Source organism: Danio rerio, chromosome 13 (genome assembly GCF_049306965.1).
Source record: "Danio rerio strain Tuebingen ecotype United States chromosome 13, GRCz12tu, whole genome shotgun sequence".
Lineage (NCBI taxonomy): Eukaryota > Metazoa > Chordata > Actinopteri > Cypriniformes > Danionidae > Danio > Danio rerio.
The window spans coordinates 9,515,841-9,529,420 of record NC_133188.1 but is presented as its reverse complement, the minus strand read 5'-3'; the positions used below and the strand labels follow the sequence as shown (position 1 = coordinate 9,529,420).

At 36.5% G+C, this 13,580-nt stretch overlaps 2 protein-coding genes across 2 annotated transcripts; one reads left to right on the top strand and one right to left on the bottom strand.

Moving 5' to 3' along the window:
* Positions 1-353: 353 nt before the first annotated feature.
* On the top strand, positions 354-10,000 carry LOC141374991 (serine protease HTRA2, mitochondrial-like). The gene is made up of 7 exons (XM_073920671.1): positions 354-476; positions 6,807-7,001; positions 7,102-7,134; positions 8,321-8,429; positions 8,513-8,582; positions 9,215-9,310; positions 9,396-10,000. Exons 2-7 carry the CDS (start codon positions 6,873-6,875, stop codon positions 9,559-9,561), a joined length of 603 nt encoding a protein of 200 aa, XP_073776772.1. The 5' UTR covers positions 354-476; positions 6,807-6,872; the 3' UTR covers positions 9,562-10,000.
* A 223-nt stretch (positions 10,001-10,223) lies between these two features.
* LOC110438962 (serine/threonine-protein kinase pim-2-like) lies at positions 10,224-13,545 on the bottom strand. Its single transcript, XM_021472658.3, has 7 exons — positions 13,101-13,545; positions 12,151-12,594; positions 11,698-11,792; positions 11,473-11,523; positions 10,977-11,352; positions 10,503-10,676; positions 10,224-10,416 (listed from the first exon to the last, which is right to left on the bottom strand). Exons 1-7 carry the CDS (start codon positions 13,384-13,386, stop codon positions 10,316-10,318), a joined length of 1,527 nt encoding a protein of 508 aa, XP_021328333.2. The 5' UTR covers positions 13,387-13,545; the 3' UTR covers positions 10,224-10,315.
* Positions 13,546-13,580: the final 35 nt, after the last annotated feature.

Here is a 13,580-nt window from a genome sequence, read left to right as displayed (position 1 = left end):
GTGTGTGTGTGTGTGTGTGTGTGTGTGTGTGTGTGTGTGTGTGTGTGTGTGTGTGTGTGTGTGATTCATTTATTTTGAGTAGCTCATTTCAGTTATTTTATATTTTCGTTATCAATTATTTATCATTTTAACAGTATTATTATTATCAGTTATATTATATTTTATATATTATGGTTATATAAATTCGTTATTGTTGTGAATTCTTTTTTAAATGAATAATGCTTCAAATAATAAATTAAAAAGAAAAATATGCAACAAAATGAAGTTATCCATGTATTACCTGAAACCGCCAGTAGGTGGTGGTAGGACACTGTCTTAAGTGAATAAGACATTTATTCAGCAACAAAGCAACTGTTGTATTTATGAATAGGTCAAGGATGAATCGACTCTCACAATTTATTTAAATCCACAGATTCATTCACAAAAATAACCCACTCTAGCCTAAATAAGGACCGAACCTATGTGAACGCTAACAGGTAGGATCAAATTCTTGTGGATTAAACATCTTTATTGACATTAATTGCAGTAGATTTTATTAAGTTACAACAAAAGGTATGAAATGGTTTTAATTGCGAACTGTACTTATTTTATGTGTGAACATGCTACATGCTAACACCGTCACAGCATTGCAGTCAACTAATTTAGAGTTACTAACGTTAGTCAACAGTGCCCGTGTTCCGGAGAATTCAGTTCCCCTGTTCCCCCATTCACAGCGCATGCGCAACTTACAGCTGATTCCATGTACACAAATCATGACGTCATGAATTCACTTCGCGAACTGAAACAGTTCATGGTTGTTTTGCTGTATTTTCGTAAGCCCAGTGTTTATTTCATCACAGAGTTTATAACATTTTGTAATTATTTGCATAGACACACGTGTCTATGGTATTGTTCCTGTTTTTAGCACGCGTTCGCTTGTTTCTTTCAAACAGTTTGCCTTGTCGAAAAAAATAAACCATACTACACTGCACAAATTATAGTGTGTTTTATTTCAGATAAATCACAGTGATACTTGTGTTGTTTTGAAAGACATATTTACGTAGCTTCTCATGTATCTTCAGAAAGTGACTTTACATTAAAAACACAGGAGTACGGATTTTCCCGAAGCAGAGGAAATTGTGTTACTGTGTGAATTGTGAAGCTTCTGAGGATTGGAAAACACAATATACAATATCTTTTTAACATCAGATTTAAATCTAACAATTTTGTTATACTAAAAAAAAACATAAGTAGGCGTAAATTAAAAGGATGATACATTAAATGAGTTTACTATTTGAATATTTATATATTTATTATATATATAAACTAGCAAAAAAAGCTAAAATCTTTTAAAACGAACCAACCAAAAATTTGTGCACATTTTCAAGTGTTTAAAGCAAGCTAAGCAATGATATTCTTCATTATAGGCTGTACAATATATCTTATCAGCATTAATATTGCAATGTGCCCATCTGCAGTAGTCACATCTGCAATGTTGAACAGCACAGGAGTTCAGAGTACATGTGATTTGTGGAGTAGCTGCAGATTTTAACCAAAATTAAATAAAAAAAGTATTATTTGCATGTGATTTCAAAAAGTTTAATACATTCAGGCACAAGAAATTATAACTTTTATATCTTAAACAAATATTAATTGTACTTATTTTTTTATATAAAGAAGACTAGTGTTATTTTACATTTGATTATTCAATTTCTGTACTGAATGCTCAAAAAAAAAAACAAAAAAAAAAACACACTGTTTATCTCAGCAGTTTTGTCTTTGCCCTGTTTTTATATGCTTGTAAATTGTTTTATGCATGATTCAACCAGTCCCCTACAAAATCATGCCAATCAATGTAAAATAATGAATTATTTTCTAACAGAGCTATTTAACCAATCTGGTGAAATTGTATTTATATCACAATATATAAGGCAGACCAACGAAATATTGCAATATTAGTTTTATTTTGTTTTTTCAATATCGCACAGCCCTATTCTGCCAACACATGACTGGTGATCAATCACAGGCAATCTGAAAGATCATGCAGGGTAATTACCCACAATTGCCTCATCATTAAAATAATGTTTAACAGCTTTTGTCAATTTAACAAGAACTAAAGGTACAAAAATTGTTAAAAATAAAAAAGTACCCATTTACCCAAGCAGGTGAATGCATATGGTCATTGTGTAGTCCACAAAAACAACATAAATCACTGTAAATACACTTATCTGAACATATAAGAGTTTAGACATAATTATACCATTAAAAAAATGTCACCAGCATCATTGTAGTGCCTTTCAAACCCACAAAAGGTAATATATAGGAGTTAACACTTCTTTGGGCAATGTAAAAAATTCCCATGCCTTTTCAATGGTAACACCCCTTTATAGATAGTAAAAAAGTTAAAAAAAAAAAAAAAAAAATTTTGAGCCTATCTTTTATCTGTTTTCTGTGCTGTATCCATAATTGTTGTTTAAAAGCCCTTTCTGCAGATGAAAACTGTTGGAGACAATTATTAGATTAAAAAGACGTCATTGTATTGTTGTTTTGTTTTTTAATCCAGGAAACTCCCTTGCTTACAGAAAATCTGTTCTCTTGTGTTTTCATATGCAGATAAGTGACAAATATTTGCATTAACAGTCTATGCAATTTTTAAACATTACAAGCATCATTGTGACTTACCTAAAACAAGAGACACTAATTTTGCAGTGCTATTTTTCTCGACAAGGCTTATTTGAAAGACAATGCTTGTTTGAAAGAAAAACACGCACATCACGCACACATTAACAACAAAACAATTAATGAGTGCATGCAAAAATTACAATTACTAAATATAACAAAAAATGTTTAATGCAACCAACATTAGGCTTGTTAATACAGCAAAACCAACACGATTTTTATTTATTTTTATTTTCAAAACCAACACGAATTGATTCACTAGCGAAGCGAAAGCATGACGTCATTACTGAGAATCAGCGCATGCGCTGTGAAGGGGGGAACAGGGGGAACTGAATTCTCCGGAACACCCGCCTTCACTAAGTGAAAAATGCGAATTAAAAAGAAACAATAACCTAAATAAAATAAACAATTACAAATTAAACAAATGAATATTTAAGTCAGTGTAATTAGATGTAACGTTTATTACTGTATGTCTCAGGCTAGTAGCGCTAATTAGCATTTGATGCTAATGCTAACATTGATGCAACTTAATGTAACGTAAATATTAATGTTATATTAACGGTACTGTAACTTTAATCTATTGTTTTACTTAAAAGCTCGATCAAACCTTTAACGTTAACATCAGTCAGATTAATTGCTATTTGAGTGATTCTGTTAATATTAACATACATTTGTTTCTGTCTAGTTAACTTTAGGAACTATACAGTGAGAGGAATTATTTAGTTTTATATTACAGAAACTCGATATTTCTTTTCTATATTTTTGTTAGGCCACAGTTTGAAATGCCATTCTGCAGGCTGAAATGGCATATTTAACACAATTAACCACGGCTTTACTACAAATAATACAGTCAGGTTTATTTTGTGTGGATAAATGTAAGCTTACTTTAGTAAAACTATGTTTTTGTCTTATTGGCTAAATGGGCTCATGAAAGTGTTTCACATAGAAATGAATAAATAATAATTAATAATAATAATTCCTTACATTTATATAGCACGTTTCCTGCACACTCAAAGTGCTTTACGCATTGGTGGAACATGTTTCCCGAAAGCCATTTTGAAATGGAAACAATATTTTTCTTTCCCATTTATAGATGATGTTTGGTCAACAATACATTTTTACGCTCAAATCAGGTAGAAGAAATTCATTTCAAAATATTACACAGGTACTACTATCCCTGCAATATATTTAATAATAAATAATAATAATAATAAAAAAATCACAAAAATGTTCTTTTTGTACTTGTGAATTTTCTGATGATTTTTGGAAACAGGTTTCAGGGTTGATTTTTGATTAATTTGGAGATATGCTGTAGAGAGAGGAATCATTAAAAGGCCAGAAGTGAAAATTCTGTCGTCATTTACTCCAAACATGCTTGCGTTCTTGTGATATTTTGAGAAGTCAGTGGTCCCTCACTGATTATAAAAAACACACACACACACACACACACACAAACACATTCTCTATGCAGTTACATTGACTGTAATTTAAGTTATAAAAGCAAACAATATACTTTTTTTTTGTTTTATATTAATTATGACGTATTTAAAGTAAGACTTTCTGGCAAATAGGCTCATTTTTCAAGTTACTCAGAGTTAAACTGTTGAGTTTGGTCATTTTAATCCGTTCAGCTGATCTCTGGGTCTAACAAATAGTCCAAAATCTTTGATTATTACTCCAGAATGAGAGTATAGCAAAGATTATAGAATACACATGACGTGTCACTCATATACTTTTGAATGGGAAAAGTGAAGCAGTCATTATGGCAAATGAAGCCCCACCTTTTAGTACATTAGCCAATCAGCGATCAGTATAGAATGACAATTCTCCAGGGGAGGGGCTTGGACTAGATGTGAGTTTTTGCAGATATTGTGTGATATAGACATTTATAAATTAAACAAAAAGGACAGTTACTGTTTAATTTTATTGGTTATTCATAGTATGTAATGTAATCGTAATCTTGGCAAGCAGTTTTGAAGAATTTGATTTACCCATTCAAACAGAATGCCCATGTATACCTCCCAAGAGGCGTATAGGTATAGTTACTAGCCATGTCAAGTTGGAACATAGCAGCTATTCATTTCCATCAGTCTTGGTGCATACTTTAACTACACAAGAGTCAAGTCTTACTTTAAAAACTCTTAGGAATTTTTTGAGCGAGATGCTAATGGTCTAATCTGATTCAAGGATCTATGCTAAGCTAAGCTAAAAGTTCTTCTGTCAGACCCGGAGTTTGTCTGAATGGATTTAAAGAGCCCCTATTATACATTAAAAAGGGTCATATTTTGTTTTGTTTTGGGGGGGGGGGGTCTCCAACAACAGGCTGATGTGCATTCAAGGGCAAAGTACACTTTCATTGTCTTAAAATATGCATTTATTTTTATCAAATTATGCCAGCGACACGCTTATGATTATTTAACAGTTAATTTGTTCCTACACCCCTCCCTAATGCGATGCTAATCTGCGCTGATTGGTCCTATTGTACTCTGTTGTGATTGGTCAACAGCGTTCAGCGTGAGACAGAGAGAAATGCCCACCATGGCTTATCAACAATATTGAAGTAGTCAGAGTGCAGAGTGTATGTGTGAGTATACCTGCCAACACTCACGTTTTTTTTTCGGGAGTCTCCTGTAATTTCAGACCCATCTCCCGCCACCCTCCCGTTTTGTTATTTATCCCGGAAACTGATGATGGCCATAGCAACGACAAGTGCCAGTGGATTGTGCATTTATATGTAAATGCATTTAAATCCATAAACAAAGCGGCACACGTCGCATTTTCATCATGGCATTAGACGTGATATGAGAATATAAAGAGTTAACCAGATGCACTACAAGCGGTTATAAGTAGCAAAAAACAATTAAATACATAATTTGTAGAGAAAACAAAGAGGCAACCATTTTAATTGCACATACTTACACTTGTGAAATGGAGGAAGAAACTGATCCATAAACTGTGTACTGTAAAGTTCCTGTCGAGCTCTGACAAAGTCCCATACGTCAACAGACTTTTCTGATCTAAAGCACTCATCAGAAAAATGACAGGAACACAGCACAAGCCTGGGCTGTAATGTTGAGGTATTTTTGCCAAAATAAACCTCAACCACTGACTCTTCACTGTTTCATCTTTGAGTAGAGAAAATAACACTAACTTTCCCCTCACACTTCAGAGCACAGCGTCTTCGCGACATGATTCAACTGGCGTCTGCTACAGTGTCCTTTTTCTTTTTCTTTGCTACTGTGTTTGTGGGCGGGGCTTTAATCATATTAAAAAAAAGAAAACAGGTGAAAAACATACCGTGTGCAATAATAAAAGGATGATCAAACGCACACAGTTAACATTAGGCCCATTAATTATCTGTTCAAAGATTGTTTAAAGCTAAAGCTGCAACTGCTGCTGCATACATAAAATACCTTCTTTTTTTGTTTTTTAATCTCGAGCTCTTGAAAATGGTGGATGTGTATCACTTTTTGTCAAGTCTATTTCAAACAGAACCGATCGCAGCATTGTGTTTCCAGTCAAGGTTGCTTCACGCAAGGAAATAAGAGCGTGCACGCTTTTAAAAAATTGCGCGCATCACATAACATTCTGTATTCATCTGCTTTCTTTTGCTTGCATGAACACAGTTGTTTTTGTCAGTCGGGCTGCTTCTCATTTCTAGAGGTTCATCCTTATTGTTGAACCCTACTTTAAAAAAAATACAATTTATAACTGATTTTCGACCAGCCAAAGTGGATAGTGGGAGTGGCTGTCTAATCCGCCACAGCCGAAGTCTACCTGCGGTTGGTGGGTGTTAATATCAAGCCCTAGTGTTAACCCATTAATCTGTTTATACTGTATTTAGGCTACATACACACTGTAATATTTCAGGAGGAACCGCCGAATACAAATATGGAAATAAACTCGAAATTGTGATAACCTTAGTGACATTTGGTTTTGTATCCTCAGATTTTTAAATGCAGTAATATTACAGCAACTAAAGAATAATTATAGTCAACAATTTTAGGTAAACCAACAGTAACAGAGGAGGCTTTTATGTTTGGAAGGCCATTTTTGCAATTGATTTTTTACAGTTTACTTTTACCACAGTTCTAGTACATGGCCATATAGTCTGACATAATGTCATTGTGTTCTCTGTCTTGTCCCAGAATCCTCTACCAACGTTGCGTCTTGGCAAGTCATCTGATGTGCGTCAAGGTGAATTTGTGGTTGCCATGGGGAGCCCCTTTTCTCTTAAAAACACCATCACATCTGGAATCGTCAGCTCTGCTCAGAGAGGCAGTAAAGAACTGGGTCTCTCCAACTCCAACATGGACTACATCCAGACGGACGCTACCATAGATGTAAGAGCACTGGAAAATGGGTGGTGTTGCATGCAAAAAAAATGTATGTCATCATTTAATGAATTGCATTCCATCACTCAATCACAATTCTGCTTTACAGTTTGGAAATTCAGGAGGGCCTCTCATAAACCTGGTGAGTCGCTGACATTTACTCAAAAAACTGCTTCTGCCTTTTGGTTTAAAGGGTCACGAAACACTAAAACATATTTTTGAGATGTTAATAGTCATATATATGTTCCACGCTGCTAAAAACACTCTTAGGACACATATTTAACAATAAAAGTGAAAATTGGTTGTTTTTGCTTTATTTCAAACAAATTCGTTCTTCCGGTTTGAAAAGAAATTTTGAAGCTACGTCAAGGCCATGAGCTCCTTGTGTAAATTCCAGCATGGAGACTGGCTGTCTGTAACAGCGGGTACAATGTGACGTCTTTGAGCGTTCATCATTAATTCAAGAGAAAGACGAACTAATCAGCGTGCTCTATTGTGAATGAGGTGCAACTTTATTAATATGCATGATAGCTTCAAAAACTACCTGTTACAGTATTCAGAGAGACGCGACGTTGTGTTGCTAACCGTAAATAAAATATGTGGAAGAAGAGGAATTGTTCAGAGACATGGGTTGTCAGTGTTGTTTATAAACGTGCCACAACAAAGGTTTTGTTTTCATTTCCCCGTGATGAGAAAGGACCCACATTTGTGGACTACAGTGGTCTTCTAACACGCAACAAAATTATGTTTGTAAGAAACATTTTTACCCGAGAGCTTTTTGTATTATAAATGGTGAAATCCAGATTTGCCACTCGTCTTCTTATAAAAAAAGACGCAAATCCAGTTCGCGTTGATTGTCCTGTCTCTACGGATTTGGTAAGTAAGCAATCGGTGTTCCTTGTTATTCAGATGGCAAAGTAGGCCATTAAAACTACACTCTTCTAGCAGTTCCTCGGATCCAATATGTCGTTTGTCATGGGGGGCACGCATGAAATGTTCTTGAATGAAAATGAAAGTGCCAAACTGCAGTTAAAGTCGACAAATTAAGAATGAAACTCCCCAAAATTACATGACACTATTATTATTATTATTATTATATTTATATTATTATATATCATTATTATTATTGTACAATAAGGTGAAGGAGAAAGTTATTAGTGCACATTTAGTAGTTGACTACAGATTGCTGGACCTTCAGAGCAACACAGAGCTTCATGACTGTCATATTAAGAACGTGAATTGTTTTCAAATGTTCATCAATATTGTATTGTACTGCCCATACTCTAGCCTTATGTAATAAACTGATGTGTCATGTTTGTACTCTTCAGGATGGTGAGGTCATCGGCATTAATACCATGAAAGTGACAGCAGGGATTTCCTTCGCTATTCCCTCAGACAGAGTCCGTCTCTTCCTTGACCGATCTGCAGACAAACAGAGTAAGAATGACCTCACAGCTGCTTGCTTTTGTCTGTGACAGCATTTTTTTTCACTGACAGATGGTTATTGGGTCTTTTTACAGAGTCTTGGTTTGGAGAATCGGGATCGAAAAGGCGTTACATTGGAGTGATGATGTTGACTTTGACCCCCAGGTGCCAAACACTTTTATTACAATTTTACAGGAGAGCAAAATTCATACATTATGGAATCTACAGATTTTTGTTATATACCACTAGATTTGGCTCTTAGAAATTCAAGTGCTGGAATACCTGGAAAATTGGCTTGTTCTGTTGAAAAGTGCTTTTTTCACGCCCGAAAAAAAATGTTTGTGAATTTTTGTGACAATTTAATGCAAAAATACTACCGTGACACAATCTACCGTGATTCCGAAGCAGTGATTTAAATGATATGAGAAGTGGCCAATCACAGTCGACCTTGTCTAGTTTTACCTGAAATGTAAGAGCGGGACAAAGGCCTTACTGTGTTGCAGTGACAAAAAAAAACAACTTAAAAACAAATGTATTATGGGAATAATGCTTTTCGGATGTTTTTACTATGTTATTAGCAAGAGTAATTAAACCGCAGACATTGAAGTGTTTTTGGTTGAAGCGAATGTAATATTGATTGTTTTGCTGATCTGTCTATCAAACTATCAATTAATCAATCAATCTATCTATGAATCTATCTATCTATCTTATCTATTTATCAATCGATCCTTAAACCGTAAACTTTGCACTGAAGTGAGTCTTTTATCATCTTTAAATTCTCTTTTTCCCCTCCTCAGTATAATCGAAGAGCTAAGGATGCGAGACCCGTCCTTCCCTGATGTTTCTCATGGAGTTCTCATCCACCGTGTGATTGTAGGATCTCCAGCCAACAGGTGTGCTGCTCTCTGAACATGATGTTATCAGCTGTTGATTAAGGCATCCTATTGATGATGTCATTTCCTGTTTTCTGTTTTGCAGAGCCGGAATGAAGCCAGGAGATGTTATTATTGAGATCAATGGGGTAAAGGTGAACACGTCGGAGGAGATATATAATGCTGTGAGGACCAGCGAAAGCTTAAATGTGGTGGTCCGCCGGGGGGCCGACCTGCTCATGCTGCACATGACCCCAGAGTCCACAGAGTGACATCAAGCCAAGTATTTAGTAAGATTAAGAAATGGTGAGTAATGAGAAGCTGTCATAGTTGGAGCTGTTGTAAGAAAGGAATCATCTAAAGAGTTGAACAGTTTTAGCAAACGCTGGACATTCGTGTAGTAAACGTGTTTCTGGAAGCGTATGAAATAATGTGGATGATTCAGACTTCTGTACACTGGATAAACCTCAGTGTGTCTGCGCAAACTACACTATCAGTATTGATTTGAAGGAATATCACTGAATATTTTGTTTAGGATTGTCATGATGGCAACAAACACTCAACGACCTTAATAAAACTGGGTGCTCTTATTGTGAAAATGCTGATGTTTTGTATTGAGTCTCACATTCTCATGTTACGACGTTTGTATTTTAATACATTTTTCTGAACAGCTCTGATTTCACAATAAACCATTGGAATATTTATGGATGATTTGCTTATGTCGCAGGGACTGATATGTTTAGGTTTTGGGTCAGCGCTGTACAGCATTCTGAAAAAGTGTATTTCTAAAAGTGCGCCGTAATGACGCCAGTGTCAACTGCAGTGTGTGTTGGAAAGGACTGGATGCTGTTCAAACCTCATGCCAAATTTTTGTCACCCCATACAAAACCAGTTTAAATCCACACAATCTGACAACACTGGGGCTAGATCACAATATAAGCCACAACACAAGTGAGTTCAATAAAATATATCTTTATTACAGACATGTACAAAAATCAAATATACAAAACATTCTGCTAATGTGACTCAGAACTCCAGCATGGACCAGTCGTGGTAAGGCATCTCTTCTAGAGGAATTCTGCACTCTGGATTCTCATGCAGACAAGCCCTCATCATATCACAGCATTCTGTGAAGAAGAAATGGAGAGGTGAGGTTATTGTTATTATTATTATTAAGCTGTTTCACTTAATTGTTCTTTGATGAACATCTCACCTTGAGAGAGGTTAAATTTGGACCAGTCATGTTGAAGGTAGTACAGGTCATACGCTGATGGGAATTCTCCATGGAGCATTGTGAACAGAAGAACCCCAAGAGAATAGACCGTCGCTGGTTTGGCCCGGTAGCATCCTTTTTCATAAAACTCTGGCGGGATGTACGCTTCTGTGCCTGGAGGAGAGACGTTTAGTTTAGCATCATGTTGAATATATATACCAGATGGGCTTCAGCTGTGCTAATTAACCAGCTTTCAATACGTTTATAAATAATGCTTATGCACATTCATAACTAGTGTTGTCAAAAGTATCAACTACCAATCGATACCGACACTCATCACAGTCATATTTGCTGAGCATGTGAACACCAATGGCCAATCAGTGGTGTTTAACAGCGCTCAAATTGACTTGTTAAATGTCAGAATCGATTGGTACCGAAGTCGATACTTTTGACCACACTATTCAAAACACCTACCAGAGAAGAGACTGTAGGCTGATTCCATCATGAAGTCTCCACACCCGAAGTCGATCAGCTTGACTTCCAGTGTGTCGGGGTTCACCAGCAGGTTTTGAAGCTTAATGTCCCGGTGGAACACCCCGCGGTAACAGCACACGTTGGCCGCATAAACAGCTTGCCTCATGATGGTATGTGCTGTTTTCTCACTGAGGACTCCTCCGCTGACTTCAAGGAATGCCTCCAGGTCCATGCTTGGACTAGGCCGCTCCATCACCATGACATAATGGTTTTCAAAGACCTGCCAGTCCAGGAGCTTAATAATATTCGGACACCTGGAGCCACCGCTGGCCATGTTTGCCAAGGTGATCTCTAGAGGAAGTGGCTGGTCACATGACTGAAAACAAAATAATAATGTTGGTTTTCAAACAAGGGTTTCTGACCACAGCCTGTGGTCTATAATAAATATAAGACTTTATAAACTGAACACAGCGAACAGAAAGTGTAGTCTACTCACAGAGCTGACATCTTGCATATTTGGGGTCTTCTGGACAAATTTAACTGCCACCTGTTTAAAGGAACAAGCGAACAATTAACATGTGCACGGAGATCATTTCATTCAGTCATAAATCCTGAACAGAGGATTCATTCGTCAGCAGAAATGTCCAAACAATGAAAGCTCTGATGATGTTCTTTAAACAGGGAACTTCATCAGAGGATTTGAGTCTACAAAAATGAATACCTGCAGACCATCCTGTATGCGAATCCCCTCATACACGGAGCCGAAACCTCCTTCACCAAGCTGCTTTCCGAGTTTGTAGCGGCAGCTGATGTCATCTGTTAAAAATGAAGAAAATGTCATTAAATTATAAACCAAATAAAAACACAAACAGTTGAAGTCAGAATTATTGTCAGATTTCAGAACATGATAGTTTTAATAACTCATTTCTAATAACTGATGTCTTTTATCTTTGTCGTGATGACAGTACATCATATTTACTGGATATTTTCAAGATACCAGTGTTCAGCTTAAAGTTCTGAATACTTAAACTTTATTGCTCTGCATCATTTTTGAAATATTTAAAAAATATTAATAAAAAATCACAGGAGGGTGAATAATTTTGACTACAACTGTATAATTTTACAAAGTTTGATGAGCCTAAACAAATGTTCTGAACTCCAGCAATAAACTTACTATTGTCCAAGCAGGTCCCATCATCTGCTGTAGACTTCACAGCAGAGTCCTCTTGTGAGACCTGATCCGGTAAAGGGTTCGAGTTTTCATCCAGGGCAGAGTCACAGATGTCATCTGTTATGAGCTGCTGGCTCACTGGAGATTCATTGTCCTCATCAGATGGTGAACTTGGAGGACTATCAAGCTCTTGCTCCAGGCTGTCCTCACTGAGGGAGGATTCGTTGTCTTCTGGGAAGTGAAGCTCTGCAGAGTCGTTGTCAATGACCACTGCAGAGTCAAAGCTTTTCACTTCCGGTTTAGAGTCCAAATCTTCGTCTGCTGGAGCATCAAGAGCTGGAGGTTGGAGAACTTCCAGCTCCAGGTTGCTCACAGCAGTGCAGAAGAATTTAGAGCTACTGATGGGCTCTGCGTGAAGTTCGTGGATCTCCTGCACACATAGCTGATCTAATGAGAGGAAGGAACATCATTAATATGACTCTACAACTCTTTTTGACAAGATATTTGAACAGTTCATTTGCAGAAACATTACTCAATGTGTTTTTATTGATGATCTTCATGGGTTTTCTGCATTGAATTAGCAAACAAGTAAACTATATATCTAAAGGCAAAGCTCACTGAAATAAAAAATCCTAATACAAATAATTCTTATTTTTTCTGTTTTTTACACAAAACTACAAATTCTGAAGAAAATTCCTGAAATCAGCAGCCATTAACCTTAATTGTAGGAACACAAAATACTGTGGAAGTCAATGGCTGAAAGCACCTCAAACAGGTTTAAGGAGTAAATTATGACAGAATTGTCTTGTTTATGTGAACTGTGGCTTTAAGAAACTCTTTCTAAAATGTCTTCCAGTTAATGTTCATTTCTGATCTTTAAACACTTATGTGATGTGTTTGGTGTGTTTAACAGTATGCTTTAGTAATTAAAAGTGCTCATAAATCTATTTTACCAACAACAGTAGCTATTCTTCTGGAAAAACAGGCGAAGAAGATGGGAGACAATTTGAGTTTCCTCTTTTTCTGTCTCCCTGCCTGTTTTCCTGCAGCGACGGCCGGGTCATCGGTCATCAGATGACGGTGATTCTCTGTCGTGCTGCCGGTGGGTTCCAGTGGCTCACACGGTTGTTCGTTCGCACACTTAACACCAAACGCTTTCTTCAGACGGTTAATCAGTTTTGAAAATGCCATTTTATCACTGTACTGTTGAATCGCAGAAAGTACTGAACTACTAGACATCCAAAGAAGCTAATGAGAGTTTCTGCTACGTCAAAAGCTTTTTACTGTCACCGATGATGTCAGAGTTCCACAGTTCCATTTGGTATGACGTAGAGACTTTTTAAAACACAACAAACTTCTAATGCAGGCCCGCGCTAGACTGACTGACTCATTCGCCTTAATGTGCTCACACAGCCACCTGCTTATACACATTT

Coding starts and splice junctions, on each gene's coding strand:
- LOC141374991 (XM_073920671.1), top strand. CDS start 6,873: ATGGGGAGCCCCTTTTCTCTTAAAAACACCATCACATCTGGAATCGTC. Junction 7,135..8,320: donor GAGGGCCTCTCATAAACCTG/GTGAGTCGCTGA, acceptor TGTACTCTTCAG/GATGGTGAGGTCATCGGCAT. Junction 8,430..8,512: donor CCGATCTGCAGACAAACAGA/GTAAGAATGACC, acceptor GTCTTTTTACAG/AGTCTTGGTTTGGAGAATCG.
- LOC110438962 (XM_021472658.3), bottom strand. CDS start 13,386: ATGTCTAGTAGTTCAGTACTTTCTGCGATTCAACAGTACAGTGATAAA. Junction 12,595..13,100: donor AAGAATAGCTACTGTTGTTG/GTAAAATAGATT, acceptor TCCTCTCATTAG/ATCAGCTATGTGTGCAGGAG. Junction 11,524..11,697: donor GCATACAGGATGGTCTGCAG/GTATTCATTTTT, acceptor TCCTTTAAACAG/GTGGCAGTTAAATTTGTCCA.